Source organism: Rhagoletis pomonella, unplaced genomic scaffold, assembly GCF_013731165.1.
Source record: "Rhagoletis pomonella isolate Grant_MI unplaced genomic scaffold, Rhpom_1.0 Rhpom_scaffold_00003, whole genome shotgun sequence".
NCBI lineage: Eukaryota > Metazoa > Arthropoda > Insecta > Diptera > Tephritidae > Rhagoletis > Rhagoletis pomonella.
The window spans coordinates 57,415,423-57,437,458 of record NW_023458557.1 but is presented as its reverse complement, the minus strand read 5'-3'; the positions used below and the strand labels follow the sequence as shown (position 1 = coordinate 57,437,458).

Below are 22,036 nucleotides of genomic sequence, written 5' to 3'. Positions count from 1 at the left end.
GATGAAGATGAAGATGAAGATGAAGATGAAGATGAAGATGAAGATGAAGATGATGAAGATGAAGATGAAGATGATGATGATGATGATGATGAAGATGAAGATGTATCTCCGATACAGCCTGCAGACCAAGACGAAGGCGCTGGACTGTTCCTTTTTGATGTTCGTTTATTATTAGCTTTGCGCTAGATGGCACTGCAGGTTAATTTGATTGAATTTCGTTCAGTTTTCTTTAATAAATATTCAAATTAGTTGTCTTCATTAAAAAAATCAGTCGGGATGTGATTTCAAACACCGAAATAAATATTTTAAACAGAAATTAATTTATTTATTGTATTTTGTTCCTTATTTTTTGCATTTTTTTATTTTAAAAATCGTTTTTGTACTGAAAATCTGTAGTTAACTGCCGATTCTGAGTTAGCTGTACTGAAAGTCTGTAGTTAACTGCCAATTCTGAGTTAACTACGCACTGTGAATTTGGCCCTAAAACTATCACTTGCATTTGGTTTTGCTCAATACCGAGTCAACCAATTTGATTTTGGCGCATAGTGTTATAGAGATGTACAATTCTTAGGAAACATTTTTCGATCATTATTACGAAACTATATTTCTCCAAATCAATCTAAAATGATTTCATGTAGTATCTAAACCGCTTTTCAATTTGAGAAAAACATTTGATATCAAATTGGGAAATAAATTTTTGTCAAACGTTTCAAACTTTGTGTTGCTGGGTATATGAGTATATACATATGTAATGTTATGTTCTTTTGGTAAAATATTTAATTTCAAGTATAAAATGTCTACCATTTATATTCATTTCACTCTTTTTTCCTTCCCCTTTCTAGTTTTATGATAGCAACAATCTCCCCTTGGATGTGTCCACCGATCACATTTACGAGGGCGAAGTGATAGGGGATCGTAATAGTTATGTATTTGGTTCTATTTTGGATGGGGTATTCGAGGGTAAAATAATAACTGAACGTGATGCCTATTATGTTGAACATGCCAAACGTTATTTCCCGCCAACAACAACAGTAGCTACGGCAGCAGCATTAAGTACGAATGGTACACAAATGCCACTGGCACAACGACGCGTTGCTGAACAATATACAGCAACAACTTCGACAAGCAGCACATCATCATCAACATCAATGACAACGACGATGAGCTCAACAACAGCATCACCGACAACAACAACAACATCGAGGGAAACGACGCTGAAAACATTTACAACGTCCGGCGGAAATGATAAAAATGGACAAACTGACGGCAATCGGAATATTGGTTTTCATTCTATCATCTACAAGGAGTCGCATGTCGATGATCCTTACAAGGAGATGCGTGAAGGTAGGACATGTTGATGCATTTGTGTTTGTTTATTCTTTGTATTGCAATATGTATATCTAATCGAATAGTGTGTAAACACAATCTATTGGATGTAAATATGTACCTACTCCTATGCACTGGTGTATTTGAACTGAGAGAGACATGAATGGCATTTAATGGATAAATACAGTTAATGCGATGTTGAGTTATGTAGTAGAAGTGGTAACTTGAGAATATGAAAGGTTGCAGTAACAGAACAGAAGTGTAAAATTTTCGTGAATGAAAAATATCTTAATATCAGAAATATTTTGCAATTCTTATGAAGACGCGACATTTTTGTCAGCCCATCTGGTACGAAAATAATAAATCGATCGTGGTAAATCCGCGAAACCTTAAAATAGTGCTCGAATCGGGAACTTTTTTTTTAAATATTTATGGGGCAAATTTGGTTAATATAATACGGGTACGCTGATTTCAGTGATTCAGATTTTCAAGTTATTTGCGTTAGAGACGTTCACCAAAAACACCTATATATGTATGTACATATGTATATTACTATACATACAACTGCTGGTAGTAGAGATTTAAACATACATACATATTAGCAAACATATAAGCTGGACAACCACTAGAGAGTTTTGATTTGAGTTACAACGAATTTTTAACGCAAATATGTATTTTACACTCTTCGTCATTTGAACAGCGCACCCTTTTGATCCTTAATATTTACAGTTTTCCTTTTGTACATTTAATATTCATAAACTTTTTATAAAAATATATCATATTCTAGGTGTAAATCCGATTGTACATATATAGATAAAACAATGTCGACAAAGGGGTGCGCTATCATAATGGCCTGCAGCTGGGTAGCCAACTTATTTTTGAGAATTCCCCGATTTCGACAATGAAATTCCCCGATTTTGCCCGAAATTTCATAAAATTCCCACCCTATAGATATCTCCTTATTTAAAAAAATGTACTTATGTATTTTGATATATTGCTGGTATTTCTGTTTATTTTATTTTTAAGTATATAAAATTCATCTATGTATTCATAAACCAAACCAAACTTTTATTAAGTTTGTTAACAAATAAAGAATACAAAATGTACATGTAATATTTACATTATGTACATACAGCGGTCGAAAAAAAATTAGCCGCACCAAATTTTGACAAGTTTTCATAATAATTATATTTTTTTTATTTAATTTGAGTTACCTTTATAAAAATATAGTTCGTTCTTTAAGAAAACCCGTTTAAATACAAGTTTAAACTTTGTGCAATATTTAAACAAAATCAACAAACTTTCTAAAAAACTATAAGATCCGCATCGTTCGTTGGATTACAAAAAGTGAGGAGTCAAATGAATGCGATTGGCCTCTAGAAAAGCACTAATGTCTTATTTTTTGAATAGGGTTGCCACCTGTTATGAAAATTACTATATTCAATCCTAAAAAGCGTAGGCGTCAGTTCTGCACCGTCACTGTCAAATGAAAAGACTTAACCTCTAGATGTGTAATAATGTATTATTTTTCTGGGTAAGATTGCCACCTGTTTAAAACTATAAGATCTTCACCGTTCGCTGGATTACAAAAAATGAGGTGCCAAATGAAAGGGATTGGCCTCTAGATAAGCATAAATATTTAATAGCGTCTAACACCCTACCGCTCAAACCACCACATTTTATATGGGCAATCTCTTCGCAGAGCCAGCATGATACATAGGAGTCGCTTTTAACGTGGCAATTGGTGGAAATACACGACATGTTTAAAATTATATTTATTTTTAGGTTTTAGAAGCAAAAAAGCAGAACAGTTTCGAAAAAGATGTATCAATCAGAGAACCAATCAGCTGGTAAATATCAGTTGGAAAGCTATGTAACGTACAGTTTTAAATACACTGTATATCTGACACCTAATAAACACAACGCAAACAGCTGTGACAAAGATGAAACAGCAGAAATGACAAAAAGAGCAAAATCAATGTGCACAAACAAAAGCAATTGTATAACAACAATGAAACAAGATACTCGGCTCATGCAATTAGGAATATCAAGTTAAGTTAATCACATTTACAGGGAATTTTGATATTTTTTTATCTTTAAATTGTGCACCAGAAGTTTATTAACACTTTTTTTACTTTATTAAGCATAAACAGCTTTATAAAACACAAAATCTAAACAGATCACAAAAAAAACACAGCTTCACAGCTTTGACGTTTGCGTTGCGTTACTTTATTCAATCTTAATAAGCGAAGGTATCAGTTCTGCACAATCACCATCAAACAAATATACTTAGCCTCTTGATGTGCAAAAATTTATTATTTTTTTGAGTAGGGTTGCCATTTGTGTAAAAATTAAAGATCTTCACTGTTGGTTGGATAGCAAAATGAGATACCAAATGAAAGGGCAGAGCCTACGCATGTACAAAAACTTTAATATTTTTGATTGGGGTTGCCACCTATTTAAAATTGCTATCTTATCCTTACGTAGTATAAAGCAAAGCCAAGATTTTTTTACACCCTAATATCGAAAACTACTGAACGGATTTGGATGAGATTTTGTTGTATATATTCTGTATCGATAGGGGTACTTCAGTTAAAACGCGTAAGCACAACACCTAATTTTTGACAAAAACTGCGCGCTAAGAAGCGTGCAAACAACGCAACATGCCTCGGCGACAGCTTATCCAGACTGGTTGTTTGGTTGAATTTCTTTTTTGTTCGGCAATATAATGTGTGAGCATATACCTGTGAAAAACGTACAGTTGAGCTACACGCATGATATGAAATGCCCATTACTGCTCTAGATGTTCAATATTGTGTTATGTTTTGATTAGGGTTGCCACTTTATTTTAAATTATAATATCTTCACCGTTCGTTGGACTAAAAAATGAGGTACCAAATGAAAGGACATGGTCTCCGAATTCGCAAAAAGCATCAATTTTTTTTGAGTGGGGTTGCCACCTATTTAAAAATAACCATACTTTTATTACCTAGATACATCAGATTTTCGCAGTTCATTCAATTTAAAAAAAATTTAAAGGATATGATCTTCAGATGTGCAATAAGCTTTAGTTTTTTTAGTGGGGTTGCCACCTTTTTAAAAATTACCACCTTACATATAATACGTGAGGGCATTTTTTTTAATTACATCAGATTTGCGCAGTTCATTCATTTGAAAAAAAATATGTCTTAAAGGAAAAGGCTTGGCGTTCAGATGTGCAATAAGGTTTTACATTTTCGAAGAGGGTTGCCTCCTGTACGAAAAATTATAAGATGTGGACTATTCGATGGACTAAATAGTGAGTCGTTAAATGAGAGGACTTGGCTTCCAGATGTGCAATAAGGTTTTATTTTTTTGAATAGAGTTGCCACCTGCATAAAAAATTATAAGATCCACACCGTTCGTTGCATTAAAACCATATGTCAAATGAAAGGGCTTAGCGATTAGATGTGCAATAAGGCTTTATTTTTTAATAGGCTTGCCACCTGTTGCGTATATGTACATGGGCGTAGCCAGGTAGGGGCAGGGGGGGTGCTCGAGCCCGCCCCCCCTAACTTTCAAATTTTCCTTATATGTATATATAAAATAGTACCCTGAAATGCCAGCTTAATAGGGTCGAGCCCCTCCCCTAAATTTCATTCTGGCTACGCCGATACTTATGTACACATTCAGCGCCTGGCGAAGCGTTGGGTATATGAGGCCGGCTAGTATATTCGTTATATGAAAGCAAATACGACATAGAAAATTCTAAAAAATCAATAGTAATTTTTAGCCATTTGAAACTTTATTATACTACAATTGAATGAGCTTCAAAACTGCATACGGGTCATTCCACGAGGACGGGTGAGACATTTCAACTTAAATTTTTTTTAAATCATAATGTAATTAGTGAAGCAAAAAAGCTTTTCCATGTAAACTGAAATTCCCCGCAAATCGTAATCAAAAAAAAGGCTGCAAAAAATTATTGCGAAAACAGTCTCCGAAAACCATAAAAAAATCATGAACCATTTGAGGATCGGTTATATCAGGGAAATGTTTTACTTTAATTTTGCTTCAAATATCAAAAGTCAAAATATTTAAATTCATCTCAAAATTATGTCTATGATATTACTAATAAAAAGGAGAACTTATATTTGAATAATCATATGCGAAATCACTGATTCGTGCGTGATATGGATAGAATATATTTTTGCTGCACAATTATAATGTATCCTTGACATACCATTAGAGCCATTCAGATTAATAGCTGACACTCAACCGATTTAATGGTACTCGTTTCACGTTTCACTGCTGCGCATAGTTACCCTATTTTATCGATTTTCGTTTTTTTACATAATTACATTTCCACTTGCATTTCTTGTTTATTATTATGCATAAGCGTGCACCAAAGTGCGCGTATTAAAGTCTCAAACGAGGGGAAAGCTATAACAGCTATAAGTGTATAGAAAATGGGAATATACTTATCGCATTTCAGAACTATACTTGCAAATAAAGTATTATATTTTATGCTAATATGTGACTTACTTAACCCCAATCGCCTCGTCAGTCATATGCATACACGAGGGTACGTGTGTGTGTACATACATAGTATGTATGTATGTATGTATATAGCTAGCCAGTCATTTGGGCCCTTCAAAGTTCTCTACCAAGTACTCTTTTCGCACCCTTTTCTTTCGCAGTGCTTTGTTTGAAGAAGCGGTTGCATGACCGAGGGGCGTTAGAGTGGAATGCCAGCGTCGACAACAACATTCACACACAGACATTTCCTGAGTAGGTACTTACAGTCGCATTGTCGTCAAAGCTTTGCGAATTCGCAATGATTGCGTGGCGCCTCAAAAAATTAAAAAAAGTAACAGCATGCTTCCGATCACGTTGACGCGTCATACATCTTGGAAGCGAAGTGTGACTAGAATTGGACGACCGTAAAAATGAATGGAATTATTTTCGTGTTTTTATTTTGCTTTATTTCTTTAATTTAACTTAAGTTTTTTATGAGTTAATTTTATATTTATGTATTTTATTTAGTTTTAGATTTTTATTTTGTAAATAATTTTAATATAACTTTCATTTAGTGTACATTTCATTTTCTTTACTTAATCTCAATTTTGTTTTTCTTTCTTTCATATTTTGCCTTTGACACCCATCTTAACTCGGTCTTTAGCTGCCTTCGCTTCGTTTCCTTTCAATTCTACTCAACTCAAGCATTAATCGAGTGTGTAAGCAGCAGCAGCAGCTTTGCCGGCAAATGAAACTCCTAAATCTGAGACCCCATAATAAATTGTGTTGATAGTAGAAATAGACGCTCCTATACCACAAAGACGCTTATTACGTATACGCCCTGTGCGACGCTGGCAAACAAGCAATGGAAACGTTAAAAGGAATGGGCATTGAATGAACAGCGGAATGCATTTAATATGCCATGCTTTGCTACTCCATCGTCTCTTCTCTTCTACTTCTTCTCCGTAATGCATTCTTCAGCTCATACGCATTTTTATTACTCATTTACCCTCTTACATACATAGTATGTATGTACTAGGAATGCTATCCCGGGATCGCGGCCTTTTTTAGGTCTCGGAAATCCCGGGATTCTTGGCAAATAATCCCGGAGTTTTCGAGATTTGTAATTTGCACTGATGGCAATAATAGATACTCCTTTTCTTGACCAGTATTGGCTATATTTCTTTTTTATTAATAATTAATATTGTTTTATATATGTCCAGCTCATTATACATATGTATAACACAGTGTGATAGTAAATTTTCACACACAAAAATCAATATATTCGCGAACCCATTGGCCAAATAAAGTAAAATTGCGTTTTTAGTTTTTCACTCTGGCATCAGTAATTAAAAAATGATTTAAACAATTCAGTGAAATGTGCTTAAAGAAGAAGTATGGGTATCAAATTAAAGAGGAAATTCCGTAGAATTTAAACAGATTCAATTTTTTGCTGCAGAAGGACTGGTAAGTATTGAAAATGTCCTTTTAAAATTTTACCCTTGAAATTTCGCAATATTTGCTTTTAAAAAATTATATGTTACATCCTCGAATTTCGTCCTTCTAACTTTATCAGCTGAAAAAATTACCATTCGTCCTTGTGTATCCAAAAAATTTTACTTTTTTTTTTAATTCTAAAGAAATTTCCTGTTTAATTTGGTACCCATATTTGTATTCTACATTGCATTCAATTTTTGAAATAATTTTTGGAATTAATCATATCTTTGGAATAACCAAGTCCTTTAAAATAAGTCCTGACGTCAGAGAAAAAAAAATAACAACGCCGCTTTAAATAAAAAAGTAGGTTTCAAACCCATTTATTTATTATTTATTTTGTGGTAGGAGAACTTCTCAAACAATATAGAAGCAATTTTTTCGATTTAAGTTGTTGAAAAGTAATGAATATCTCAATCCCGGGACTAATCCCGGGATCCCGCGATTGTGATAATGAGATCCCGGAAATCCCGGGATCGTAAAAAGCGAAAAAATTAACATCCCTAGTATGTACATAAATTTAGATAAGTATATTTGTATTTCTTTTGGAATTCAGTTGCGGTTAATGCTGGGGTTAAAAGACGCACTATTTGTTATTTACGCTTTTCTTGTCCCTTACTGTTTTGATTTTTGTGAAAGTGTTGTTTGTTGCTATCAGCTACACTTGTTGGCAAACGCACAGTGGCCAATAACGACAATGTAAACAGAGTGATGCCACGTGAAAAAATCGCTTGTTGCTCACTTTAGGCGAGAAAGGGGATCGGGCCCTTCTAGCAGCTAGTTGCGTGTGCTTTACTTGGCTAAAGTTTTACCTACATGTGTGTGTGCCATACATTTAAGTGAACGTGCGTCGGTCGTGCAGGCGACACTTTAATGGCATTTAGCTCGATTTTAATGCGCTTGTCCTTGCTGCTGATGTATAACGACATTTGTCCCCTTTTCTGTAATACTGCGCAGCTAAATGCCATTTTATTTTCTTTCCTTTGTACTCAAGCGCTTATTCGTTGCGCACTTTAATTCCATTATGAAGCACCGTAATGCATTCACTTAGTGGAAATTGCATTACTATTGATAGGAAATTAGATGATACTTTTTATAGGTGCTTACTTTTAGTAATGCCTACTATTTGAGCATACATAAATTGAGATGGTTGCTGGTGTGCCACTACTTAATTAAAATAAAAATACAGAGCAATTTTCAAGGCACGAAAACAGATTGGACATTTAATCTTAACCACTGTATCTAATAGAAAAATTCAAAATGTCAGTGATGGAAATAAGGTATGTAAATGAAATCATTAGGTACACATCATAGCACCAGGAAGAATCCCTTTGTAAATTGCCTGAGTATCCGGAAGGCCTTCTTCTTTTGAAAGTCAGTCACGGGTGGATTAAGACAATAGAGATTTTTTAGGTGTAATAACGCTACTCAAGTGCATATTTTCATCGAATCTTTCACCGGTTGTATAATTGGATGGGGAAAATACCTGTGGCTGACCATAGGTGAACGAACTCTACACTTAGTGCGTGGAAGAAAACTGCTGTTTTCAATCGTAAGACAAGTGTAACGCATCTTGCGTAACCATTAAGACCACGGGCGCCGCTGTTTGTACCATATATCGAAGCCCCTCCGTAGCTTGGGCTAAATTTGGGCCGCCTGTATGCAGCACTGCTTCGATGGATGCTTTACAGATGCTTTGACGTGTACCTCCTTTTGACTTGGTAGTCATACGTATGCCTTTGCTGAGGGATATATTTATGATTATCCGAAGTAAATGTACACCCCTATTCTGTAACACTTTCATATTCGGATTTTGGTACGAATCGTAGAAATGGTTTGCTGGAATCCGAATACTACCTTCGAACTTTCGAAATTCGTAACAATGGCATGCCTTAAAACGAACGAGTAATAATTGACAGCTATTTTGTGTAATTTTTTACGAAAACAATTCTGTGTCGAAAGCGAGATAAAAGTTAAGCAAAAAGGTGTAAACCGATGTGTGTTTGCAGGAGATATTAGTGGTGTTCTTTTAAACAGATAAATTTGTTTTTTGCATATACGTATATTTTTATCCACTGATTTATATGAACGAACAAAGAAGAATGTTTGAATGTTGCCCATTATCGAGAAACTTGGGAACGGTTTAGTTATTTGTACAATGATTTTGGGTGGTTGTATCCAAACGCATCACCCGAATCTAAAAACTTTAATATAGCCATATATGTAAAACAAAAATTTCAAATTTCCGAGCTCTTAATAAATTCGGTTTGAGCCATGCACTTTTTGGGAATTTCGATGTGGGTTCTGCGCAAAAATACTGTGGATGGCGAAGCCGTAGTTATATGCACAATAAATATTGTATGCCTTTTACAGTAGAAGAGGGGCTTCCGCCCTCTTCTCCGTCAACACAGAAAGGAGAATTCTCATTAGGAAGGCTTATAATCCCTTAGCGCGGCCGAAGGCAGAATCAGCGCAACCTGGTGGTGGACCTAACAAAATGCATATTTTCAATGGCTTGGAAGAAACTTTTATTGTCAGGCATAGGAAGAGTTATAGCCTGTGGCTCAACAATTCAACCAGAAGCTGACGTCCATGGTTACTATGCCCGACAGCTCCGCATACCTTTGTGAATCCATAGCCATGGCGCGCTCTTACTCCGCAGCTATAATTGCAAATACGACTGAATCCATCCAATTTTCCTCAAAATATGTAAAATCAACCAATTTTACTATAAACAATCACATTATGAGTGTGTTTTTAATTCCTTTCCACTTTGTTTTCCTTCATCCTTGGGATATAAATGTTGCTACAATAAATGTTGCCCCGTAAATGTTGGTTCCAAAGATGCAAGACGTTATTGCCAAATAATCCTCAGTGCTCAGAGCGCGGCTCGGCGCGGCGGGGTGCGACGCGGTTTAGGGCTTGCACGCGGGCCGCCGCGAAGCTACGCCATTTAATGTTTGAAAGAGCAATAATGTCAACGGATTTTATTTCGCTTTGGAAAAGGTAATAATGTCAATTGACTTTATTTCTCACCAGTGTCAATTGACCTTAATTCCGCTGATCTTGTTACCTGTCACCTTTGCGTAAATAGTGCACGATGTGCAGGCTTTGGGAATCTTGGAAGTGCCGAAATTAGTTGGATTGGTGTATGGCAAGTTTGTTCTTGGTCTTTACTAGGCGGAATATCTGGATATTAAGACCATTTGAGGGAGTGGTTTTTGAAGGGTAAGGAATATGGGTGTTCAATTAAATGGCATGTTGGGGTTTTGAAATTATTGCGTGAATGTGCGATTTTCGCTTGCCGAGGTTGAGATCCTGGCGGCCACTGAAGAGTACAATGGAAGCCCCACTGGTTGTATTTTCGACTACGATGTCTGACCCTAGCTCTAATTGTGGTTACAAATGCGTGCAACATTGCTCTTCTGTGAGTATTGTGGTGGCTATGTCGAGCCAGTTTCATCTTATGTAAACTGAAAGCATTCGCCAGAGTCGCTTTTGAGCTATATAAATAGCTGTTTTCTCCATAATTTTGTTTGATAAGTTTGCTGTAGACGGTCTATCTGGTTGACAGAAGAATGCACGGCTATTCTGATCGGTTAAAACAAACTTATCAAAATCAAAAAATCAAGTATTTCTAAGTTAAAAAGCAATCCGGAAAGCTTCACAAAAAATCAAATTAATAACAACTATGAAAGTACTGGAGCGAACGCAACGATATCGGGTTATTGGAAAAAGTAATAAAGATTAAATGAAATAAAACAAAAGAAAATAAAGAAAAACCAAATAAACAAAACAAAATAAAAAAATAATAATTTAATTAAAATTAATAAAAATATGAAATACACTTCGAGGTTATTGCTGGCAATTTACTACAATTACGCACAATCGCTTTTGCTGAGCGATGATGATGACGATGAGGTCAACAAGCTCTCATAACTGCAGAGTAGCAGAAACAACTACAATATTACCCACAGATGCATTAATGGGATAGAATGAAAAGAATGAAACGAAAGTCACATGAACTATTTATATGCCACAATTTCGTGCCCCATCGAAAATAATGTCACCGCCCTTTCATAATTTTTACATATGCAAATATGCACACGCACAAACCTACTGACTTGAGTATGTACGCATTGGCATGACTGCGTTTATATGCAAATTTTACAATGACTTTCCCGGCAAGCAATGTGTTATGCAAACTTCAATTGCTGGCGAGGTCCCTTAAGGGCGAACTCAACTGAATGAGCGCAGTTATTACTTTACCCCACCTACTCCTCCCCTTCATAGCGTAGTTTATTTATGCCTATGCGATTATGCCCCTCCGGCTTGCGTGCCGATATAATTGGCCCTATAAGTGCTTGTATGTACTTCCATGTGCAGTAAGTTTTCCCTAAATGATTGTGTATTTGTGGGTACTTATGATGATTCATTTGCATATTTTTAGTGTCGAATGGAACGCGGCAATTTGTTCTCAATGTGGTGTCTCAGCGCATAAAAAATTCAATTGCTCAGCGATCGCTCATTTCTCTGGTGTATTTATGCGGTGAGTGTTGCAGGGAAACCTATTCAGAAGGGCTATATTACTCAACAAAGGTTGTTGTGATATTTCGTGGTGCATGTAGAAATGAGAGACGATCTTTTTTATTTATGCAATGTAATGGCTAATGCGGTTTTATTTTTGCGATCGTACATTTGCGAACCTGACATCTTGCGCACCACGAAAGAAAATAAAGAATCCGCCTTTCTGAGATGCAATCTTCAACGTCAAAAAAATGTTCAAAAATGGACGGGATTTTTTACCGACTTCGAACTTGCTTCGAAAATGCTTGCAATTTTGAAGAATCTTTGTTAAATTTTTCTAATTTCTGCAAAAATTTTGCAATTTATATTTATATGTTTTTTTATTAGATAATGAGCTATACTTTTAAAATAAGTATTGTATGAAAGATCATTGTATAATTTGAGTGTGGTCCACAGTATGTATTTACACCTTCTACGAAGGTTTTGGTCCGTTTACACTCTTCTTCTTCTTATTTGGCACTCTGACCGCCTAAGCGATGTTGGCAGAGTTCAACAAAGCACGTCAGTCGCTTTTCTTCTTTGCCAAATGACGTCAATTGGAATTGGAGTCTCTCTCCCACCACAAATCCAATACCAAATTTGCGCTCCTTTAAATGGCAGCTTTAGTAGACGTCGCAAGACCCCAGACATTTTTTGCCTTCCCCCCTCCAACGCATTTCTTGGTTGGCGGTGATGTAAACTTTTGTCCTTATGAGGACATCAACCAGCCGGGTCGTCATCAAAAGGGTGTCTCATCCCAGCCTTAGTTCTTCTTTTTCATTGGGGTAGGTTTTTTACGTGGCGGGTCCGAAACCACGCGCACAAGCTATTGCTGGGACATTATGCCAGTAATAAGCCAGTCTAGTGAGCCAGGCCAGCGCTGGACTGGAGTGACGACTGTCTACACTATGCCAGTTGCCCAGAAGCTAGTGAAATGAAAAATACGGTCTCACTCCATGAACTTAAATAAAATAAGTAAAGTTTTTTTCAAGATTCAATTGTTAGCGGATAAGTTATAGATGAGTCTGATAAGGAATCAAAACTGATTACATCCTAGATCATGTAATTGTTTATAATTATTTCCTTGTTTGTTCATGAAATTTGAATACATAATAGATTTAATTTTTCAATATACTTTTATATTGTAAAATACAAAAAAAAAAATATTTTCTGATAGCTAATTATAAAGCATTTATAGTTAAACGAGTATTAAGTGAATAATAATATATCCATAGCATTATTTAGCATCCCTCGCTAGCACTAAGATTAATTAACTCTAGACTACAATATTTTTTACTTGCTTTTATAGTATCTATCACAATCGTCTAATTAGTTAAATGATCCTATTTGTAAATAGGAGTACAATTTTATTTTGTATTAATTTTTTTATTTTTTAAACCACTATCATATTTATATGTGCTCACTGTATGAGGTTCTGAAAGCACTGGCATTCCAGTGGATTAGCCGCCTACACTATGCCAGTCGTACTGGCATGCCATCCCTGGCATGAAAAGTAGACCTACATTCCAGATAATGGCATAAACTATTTACTGAAATTACTTCATCCCAGTGACGGTTTACATTACGCCAGTAACTGGACTGGCTTGCTATTGGCATAATCTAAACGGGGCATTTAGCATTTCTTTAAAAATTCGAAAATAAACAAATAAGAGAGTCTAAGTTCGGGAGGAGCCGAACATTAAATACCTGGCGCAAGTATTAAATATATGTTTTTCACCTTTACGAAAACTACCGCTACATGGTGGTTTTACCCCTATTTTAAACATCTTTGATAGAACGTTCAGCTAGATATAATGAGATTAACCTATATAGTAACATGTGGGCGGTATCACGCCCATTTTCCAAAATTCCAAATAATATTACTGCTTTTCAAGGGATTGTTGTTAGTGTCAGTTTTGAGTAAATTAGCATCCTTAACCGCTAACTTACCGTTATATGAAAAGTGGCCGTAATTTTAGTCCGATTTCAATAATTGTCCATGCTTTGCTTTTTTTGTGGCAAGAACAATAACCACAACGAGTAGTACAAAGTAGTAGAACGGTTACCGAGATACATATGTGTGATCATAAGTGGGCGGTGCCAAGCCCATTTTCCAAAATTTTATCATACGCGTATGTCTTGGTAGAGAATTATTGCAAGCATAAATTTTGAATGAATTAGCTTTAGTATTTACTGATTTCTCGAAGATTTCGTACTTCCCTAAATTACCGTTATATGGGATGTGGGCGTGGTTATTGTCCGATTTTGAAAATTTTAAGCCATTTGGTATGTTATACCAAGGCCATTAACTGTGCCAAGTTTGGGAGAAATTGGTGCAGCGGTTATCAAGACATACACATGTAACCATAAGTGGGCGTGACTACGCCCATTTTCCAAAAATTAATAATATTCTTAGTTTTTGTCTAAAAATCATCGTAAGAATCAATTTTGAGTGAATAGGTTTGAGAAGTTACGAAAATATCACAGTTTTCGTATTTCTGTAAACTGCCGTTGTCCACTTTGAATACCATCCGCCCTACGCCCGAAAGAAGTACACGTACCAACTTTCGCTAAGATATCTCAATTTTCACTCGAGTTATCGTGTGCACAGACGGACGGACGGACGGACAGACAGTCACCGCTTAACCGATTTCTCTTTTCATTACAATCATTTATGTATACATTTGTCTATATCTATCTCGAATCGTTTTGCCTGTTAAAAACAACTGTTATGTGAACAAACAACTGTTATGTATATAAAAATTATAAAAGGTAATATGGATCAGCTCCATAATAGCGACACCTAAGGCGTCGAATTATAGATTATAACAATCCAGGGAACTCCACAAAAAATAATAATCATCTATTGGATTGGAATTGGATTATAGCCTATGTCCATCCAGGTGACAGCATAAATACGGAAATCGAATTTTATCAAAATCGGCCAAGTCGGTAAGGACGAAAAGAGTTACGAACACTTACGCACTGGACTTTTACATAAAAAATAAATTGTAGTGAGCCAATATTTATTATTTTCATAGTAATATTTCTATACATGATAAACAAAAAGAGAACAAAAAATTAAGTTCTTTGCTGCTTACGTGGAGGAGTTTTAAATCAAATTCTCATCTCATCTACACAACTATTTTTATGGGAGATAATTTCAGATTTTGGTATATATTTTTATGTGTCCATCTTCTAAAACTCACAAGCAACGGACCAAAGTTATAATACATGCATTCTGACATAACATATTTAGTTTGTATTTATATATGCGATCCAAAACTCTCCCCAAACTAAGCAAATACGTTTTTCAGTATTTCTAATAAAAGGAGCCAAGAATACCACAACGTATTGGAATTTTCAAATGCTTACAAGCGAATTTTACATTTTAGATATATACATATGTAAATACACACATACCTACACTCATATATATAAAGACGAAGTTAGGATATGTGTATTTTTATTGGTATCCAAATACCATACGAAAATAGTAATTAAATTGCAAATTGCTAAATATATAGCTACAAATGAAAAATGAAAACTTGCTTGTTTGTTATCATTACTGAACTCGGGCGATATGAGAAAGTAGTGCAATGTAGATTTGCACCAAGTATGCAAGCTGATATGTGTACCAGGGTTGTTGCGAATAACCGCATTCGCAACCGCGGAGCTTCCGCATTAATTTTAATACTCGCATTTCGCTTTCGCATTCGCAATAATCAATGCGGAGCTTTTGCGAATGCGAATGTTGTGCAAGTGCACCGATAAAACGTATATCTTGCAAACAAAATGACAAATTGTAGCCAATATTTTTTGCCTGTGGAGATGCGATGTTAGGTCATGTTGTCGGGGCGCCAAACATGGGAGTATTTGTGTAACGAAACTGGTCAAATTTCATATTTATTAACTTTGAAAAAATTATCTTTAATCATATTACTTCCTACTTCTACTTGGCCTTTAACGTACGTCAAAACAAAAACATAGTCCTTTTGACTATACTTGTTTTTTTGTTTTCTGTGCATTAAATACCTGCATTGGTTTCTTTCTTTATTATGATTTTTTTGGACCAATCTTAAAAAAAACACAACTAGACATAAAAGAAGAAAGTGTGTACTATAATTTTAAACAACATGTTCGTGATTTGCTTTGGATGTTACATATATTCGTTTAAATCATTTCAAATGGGGAATTTATTTTTAGGAAAAATTTCAAAAACAGTTATTTTGTTTACTTGTCGGGCAATATTTGTATTCCTTTCATGAGCATGAAATGGTATTATAACTTTGGTCCGATGTTTGTAAGTACCAGAATAAGAAGAGATAGACCAACTAAAATGTATACTTAAATAATCAGACTGGCGAGCTGAGTCGATTTAGCCATGTCCGTCTGTTTGTATGCAATCTAGTCCCTCAGTTTTAGAGATATCCGGATGAAATTTGGTAGTTGGCTGTATTTTTTTTTAATGTATTAATCATTTGTCGGAACCGGAAGAATCGGACCACTATAGCTCATAGCTAAGAACATGCAATGTTGCACTGTTGTCACTCATTATGAAAAGAATACTTTAAGTGAAAATGGCGAAGATCGGGTCGCTATAACCTATAGCCTCAATACAACTGATTGTTCAGATATGAGATTTTTTGCCATAACTTCTTCATTTATGCAGCTAGAAACATGAAATTTTGCACCGTTATCACCCATTATTAAAGTGAAAATAACAAGGATCGGGTCACCATAACATATATCTCCCATACAACTGATTGTTCAGTTATGACAATGTTTTAAAAAGTTTCACATCATCGGCATCCATTAAAATTTTTGAATGTTTTATTATAGAAGAAATATCATTAATGAATATCAGGAACAGAATCGGACCAAGGTGGCTTCCCTGAGGAACCCCTGAAGAAACTTTAATGATGTTGGAAGAACAATTATTAACAATAACTCTTTGTGTTCTATCAGAGAGGTAAGATGAGATCCATTGAAGAAGACTGGGCTGAAAGCCGATTAGGTCTAGTTTACGAATGAGTAACGAGTGACATACTTTGTCAAAAGCTTTACTGAAATCGGTGTATATTACGTCGGTATGAGCATTTTCTCTAAAACCGTTTGAGAAATGAGTTGTAAACTCCAATAAATTAGTCATAGTAGATTTTCCTTTAGAAAACCCGTGTTGAGATTGTGTAATTGAAGAAGATATAGAATATGTCAGCTGGTTAACAATAATTGCTTCGAATAATTTGGGGATAGCGGAGAGTTTCGCTATGCCTCGATAGTTTTCTATAGAGGACCTGCTGCCGTTTTTGTGAAGTGGTATTATGAAAGACTCCTTCCAGGCTAACGGAAAAACGCCATGTTTAAGTGACAAATTGAATAGAGTTGTTAAAGGCTCGCAGATGTTCTCAGCGCAGTTTTTAAGAAAACAGGTCGGAATATGATCAGGTCCAGGCCTAAATGACGCTTTTAAGGTTTTGCAATAGTGTAAAACTTCATCGGAAGATATTACTGGAATATAAGCAGAGTTGATTGGACAAAGCTCGTACGGATAGTCTCCACTTATAAGGAAGTCTACAGAATAATTGGACCTAAAGAACCGAGCAAACATGTTGGCAATGAGTTGGCTGTCGCTAGATACAGTGTTGCGATAATGCATAGCGGACGGAAAACCAAGTACCTTACGCTTTGAATTTACGAAACCATAAAATGATTTAGGATTGTTATTTAAATTCTTCTTAATTTTACATAAATATGAATTATAACATTTCTTATTTAATGAAAAGTAGCTATGCCGCAAAACTGAGTACCTTAGGTAATCACTGTGTAAGCCCGTTCTTTTATACAGTTTTACATGCTAACCTAATATTCGCGGCTTGCGTTTTGGTATGCACGCCGTCGAATTTGTTTTTTTGCGTCACCCGAAATTGGCTTGCGTGCGTTTGCATTTGATTTCATTGAGCGAAACGTCAAATCAAAATGTCACGCAGAACAAAAATTGGAAATTGAATTAGCTTCATACGCACGCCGTTCAATTTCGGTTGGTCCCATAGAAGTTGTATGTGCATGAGAAATTTTTGACAGTAAATTGGCGGCGTGCATGGATATTAGGTTAGCCTGTAAAAGAGTGCGACTTTTTATTTTTCAATTTTTTAAGCTCTTTAGTGAACCATAATTGTATTGGTTCTTCAGGATCAATATTACGTTTTGGCACATACTTTCGAAACAAATTGAAAACAGTATCATTAAAGTGCTCAACGCTACGCTCCACGTCATCTCTATATATTGGCCAAGATAACTTTGAAAGTTCTTTGTTAATTTTCCTGAAATTTGCTTTCGCAAAAACATAACTAGTACTTGAACTTGACTTATTATTATGTATTTCATTTATGATTTCGTAGCTTACCTCAAGAGCAGGATGGTATGCATCTTCCGGCAAAACTAGGGGATCACACCGATTAATAGAGGCCTTCGGAACATCATCAACGTAAACGAGATCCAAGACCTTTCCAAACTTATTTGGGCATATATTTCTTTGTTTGAGGCAAAGTTCAGCCATTTCCTCCAGAAATACATTGTAACTATCTCTAGATGAAACTGGTACAACATCGGTGTCAATGATGTTCCATGAAATGTGTGGCAGATTTAAATCGCCCAAAACAATCATAGAATCGGATGCCGTAAGCATTGCATTTACGGTCTCAAGTAAAGAAACTAGCTGCATAATACTGATACGGCAGAATTAGGAGGGATGTAGCAAAGAGCTAAATAAATATAAGTCTTTCCAGCCTGTACACGTATACATTTAAATTCGGTATACTCAATGACAGGAAGACTAACTTCCTCGGATGGTATCGATGAATGCACCGCAAAAAGAACACCACCGCCGATTCTGCCCTCGCGGTCGCTCCTGTATATTTGATATTCATTTGGAAGAATTTCGGAATTAAAAATATGAGGTTTGAACCATGTTTCGGTCAAGGAAATAATATTATAATTGCAGTCAAAACCTTTTAAATATAAGTCAGTTAATTTGGTATTCCAACCTCTAACGTTTTGATAGTAAATACTTAAATTAGACTTGCGAGTTAGTTTTTTGAATCCGAATTAAGATTAGAAATTTTAGCTACGTTATTATTACTTTTATTAAGTTTATACTCAAACTCGCGAACAAACGCCCCGGTCGGCCAAAATGAACTATTTAGTAGTGAATCAAAATCTTCGGAAGCTACATCAATTTTAAAAGATGAAATATCGCGATCGTATTTAAAATTAAATTTACGAATAAATACATCTTTAGTTCTAATTTTAGTCGATATGTATGACTTTATATCATCCGAAGAAGTTTCTTTAGCAAATCTAGAGACAAAGATTGTTCTTCTCGGAGGAATTACAGCCAACTTTTTGGTAATGATGTCTGATGTGCGGGGCTCCGAATTATTAGGAGGAACTAAGTTAGACAGTGCAGCTTGAGATGTTGATGGCAACACTGTTAAATCAACGGTTTGACTATTTTTAGAAGTAGACCTAGTGGATATGGCTTTAGATATCGGAGGCTCCAATGCCTGAGGGCATGGAGAAGATAGATTAATAAGTTCCACGAACTGGGATGGAGGATTTTTTTACTAGAATCCGTGGCTGTCTCTTTATGTGGACTAATAACACGCCCACCTTTATTTTCTCGGCTATCCTCAGAGTGCGGAGGGTTGTCGAGACAAGTGAAAGACCTAAACATTTTTTCGTAATGCTTAAATTCTCAGAATCACCATTTCTGGACTGCCTAAAGAATTTAAATAAATCAACTTCGGTTGATCTACATATTTGACAAGACCAACGAAGACCCTTACCCTCGTTAATAGCGTCTAATACTCTACCGCTCAAACCAGCACATTTAGAAGTCGCTTTTAACGCTGCAATTGGTGTAAATACACGACATGTTTAAAATTATATTTATTTTTAGGTTTTAGAAGCAAAAAAGCAAAAACAGTTTTGAAAACGATGTAATAATCAGTGAACCAATCAGCTGGTAAATATCAGTTGGAAAGCTATGTAGCGAACAGTTTTAAATGCACTGTATATTTGACTCCTAATAAACACAACACAAACAGCTGTGACAAAGATGAAACAGCAGAAATGACAAAAAGACAAAAAGAGCAAAATCAATGTGCACAAACAGAAACAATTGTACAACAACAATATATTATATGAAACAAAATACTCGGCTCATGCAATTAAGAATATCAAGTTAAATTAATCAAATTTACAGGAAATTTTGATATTTTACTTATCTTTAAATTGTGCACCAGAAGTTTATTAACACTTTTTTTTAATTTTTTACTTTAATAAGCGTAAACAGCTTTATAAAATACAAAATTTAAACAGATCACAGAAAAACGCAGCCTCACAGCTTGACGTTTGCGTATACTTGTTGGGGGGGAAATAGCACAGATAGGAAGTCACATAGTGGTAGTGTTTTCTATTTAATTGGAGGTCGCTGGTCTTTCCGCAAACAAAATTGTGTATCACTTCCACTGAAGCAGAATATATTGCACTTGTGAAGCTAGTAAAGAAATGAAATTCTTACATGAGCTTTTAAAAGATATGGGTTATGAAACAAAAGCGCCAGTCGAAATATGTGAAGACAACCAAAGTTGTATAAAAATGCTTTATTCAGAAAATTTTAGTGAAAGGTCTAAACACATAGACATACAATATCATTTCATTAAGAACTATGTTTTTAAAAACATCATTACAGTTCAGTATTGTGCTTCAGAAGAAATGATAGCGGACTTACTAACTAAACCTCTAGCAAAACAAAAATTACAAAAATTTAGGCAAATGTGTGGTTTAGAAGAATTGATCAAAGAGGAGGAGTGTTAAAAGTATAAAAGAACTATGTCCAAAATAAGTTTGTTCAATTCAAGAATTTTTTATTCTAGCAACATTTAATATGAAATAAACACACTCAATTTTGTCATAAATTTTCTTTACTTCGAAATTTATTCTGTTGCAATAAAGAACTTACTCTTTGAAAAGATCCTCGCCTTTTCAATAAGCATAACTACCACAATTTTTTCCATTCTACTTGCTTCTCTTCGATTGCCCTGTATTACTTTGAAGTTAATAAAAAAGTATTCGACAAAATAATCAGTGATTAACCTTCTTAATGAAAATAGAATCGGCATCATTTTTTAAGGTAATGTCCAAAATATAGAAAAATACAAAAACGCTAAAATAATATTATTTCAAAAAAGAACGAGGGCAAAAGAAGCAAAATAAGAAGTTAAAAGAAGAAGACGATTTTCTGTTTTAATAGTAAAAATCTATTAGAATTATTTCAAGTAATTTTCTAGTACTACAATTACTATTAGGAGAAGCTCGGCCAAACACTAACATACATACATATGTGTAAGCGCCAATCTATTATATTGTTATTATTATTATCCTTCAAAATGCACTCTCGAATGGTGCTATAAGACTTTTCCTTCAAGAGTTACAGCCACTTAAACTGACGTGGCCTCGAGTCTAACATAATATTCCATATTATCACTGTCGTTTTCCAAAAATTTTCTCAGTTGCCTACAAACGTATATAAAACAGGATGTCGCCGAAAATTCTGGCAGTGAAATTTTATAGAAAAATAGACAATTGTCGCACCTGTTACTTTTATGAAATAGGACCCTGGTGGTTTCCCCAATTTAGAAATAAGTACCAGCTCTGTATTTGTATTTGCCGGGAAACATCTTCAACGAACGAATGGCGTAGCATGCCATCGTTCATGATCAGCGTTATTACTTATTTTAGTTTATTTTGCCCATCTCCACCTTTATGTATATACAGACACTTAATTGTATTTTGTGGCTGCTCTTGCTTGGATTACCCATTAAAATTTATCTCACATTGACCAACAACTATTAAGGACAGCTGTAGCAACAAAAACGAAGCTGATAGCAACCAGGGATGCCGTTTGGATCTAAATAGATCCAATTGGATACATTTTTAGGCGAATTTTTGCGGGATACTTATTTTTTCCGGTCATTATAAATGTGGATACTTTTTTAAATAGGCCAAAATTTTATATTTCCTATAAAGTTTTTTTCGTTCAAAAATCGATTTTCATTAAAAATGGTAGAAAGCATTACGTTTTCTGAAC

The 22,036-nt window shown here is 35.1% G+C and overlaps 1 protein-coding gene across 2 annotated transcripts in view; it reads left to right on the top strand.

The window, feature by feature from the left end:
• Positions 1-22,036, top strand: part of LOC118735320 (cell wall protein DAN4-like) — a 318,943-nt gene that overhangs the window by 209,373 nt on the left and 87,534 nt on the right. For both annotated transcript variants that reach the window (XM_036465001.1, XM_036465002.1), the window contains exon 3: positions 843-1,344. In XM_036465001.1, coding sequence (XP_036320894.1) covers positions 843-1,344 — 502 coding nt within the window. The remainder of the gene's footprint in view (positions 1-842; positions 1,345-22,036) is intronic.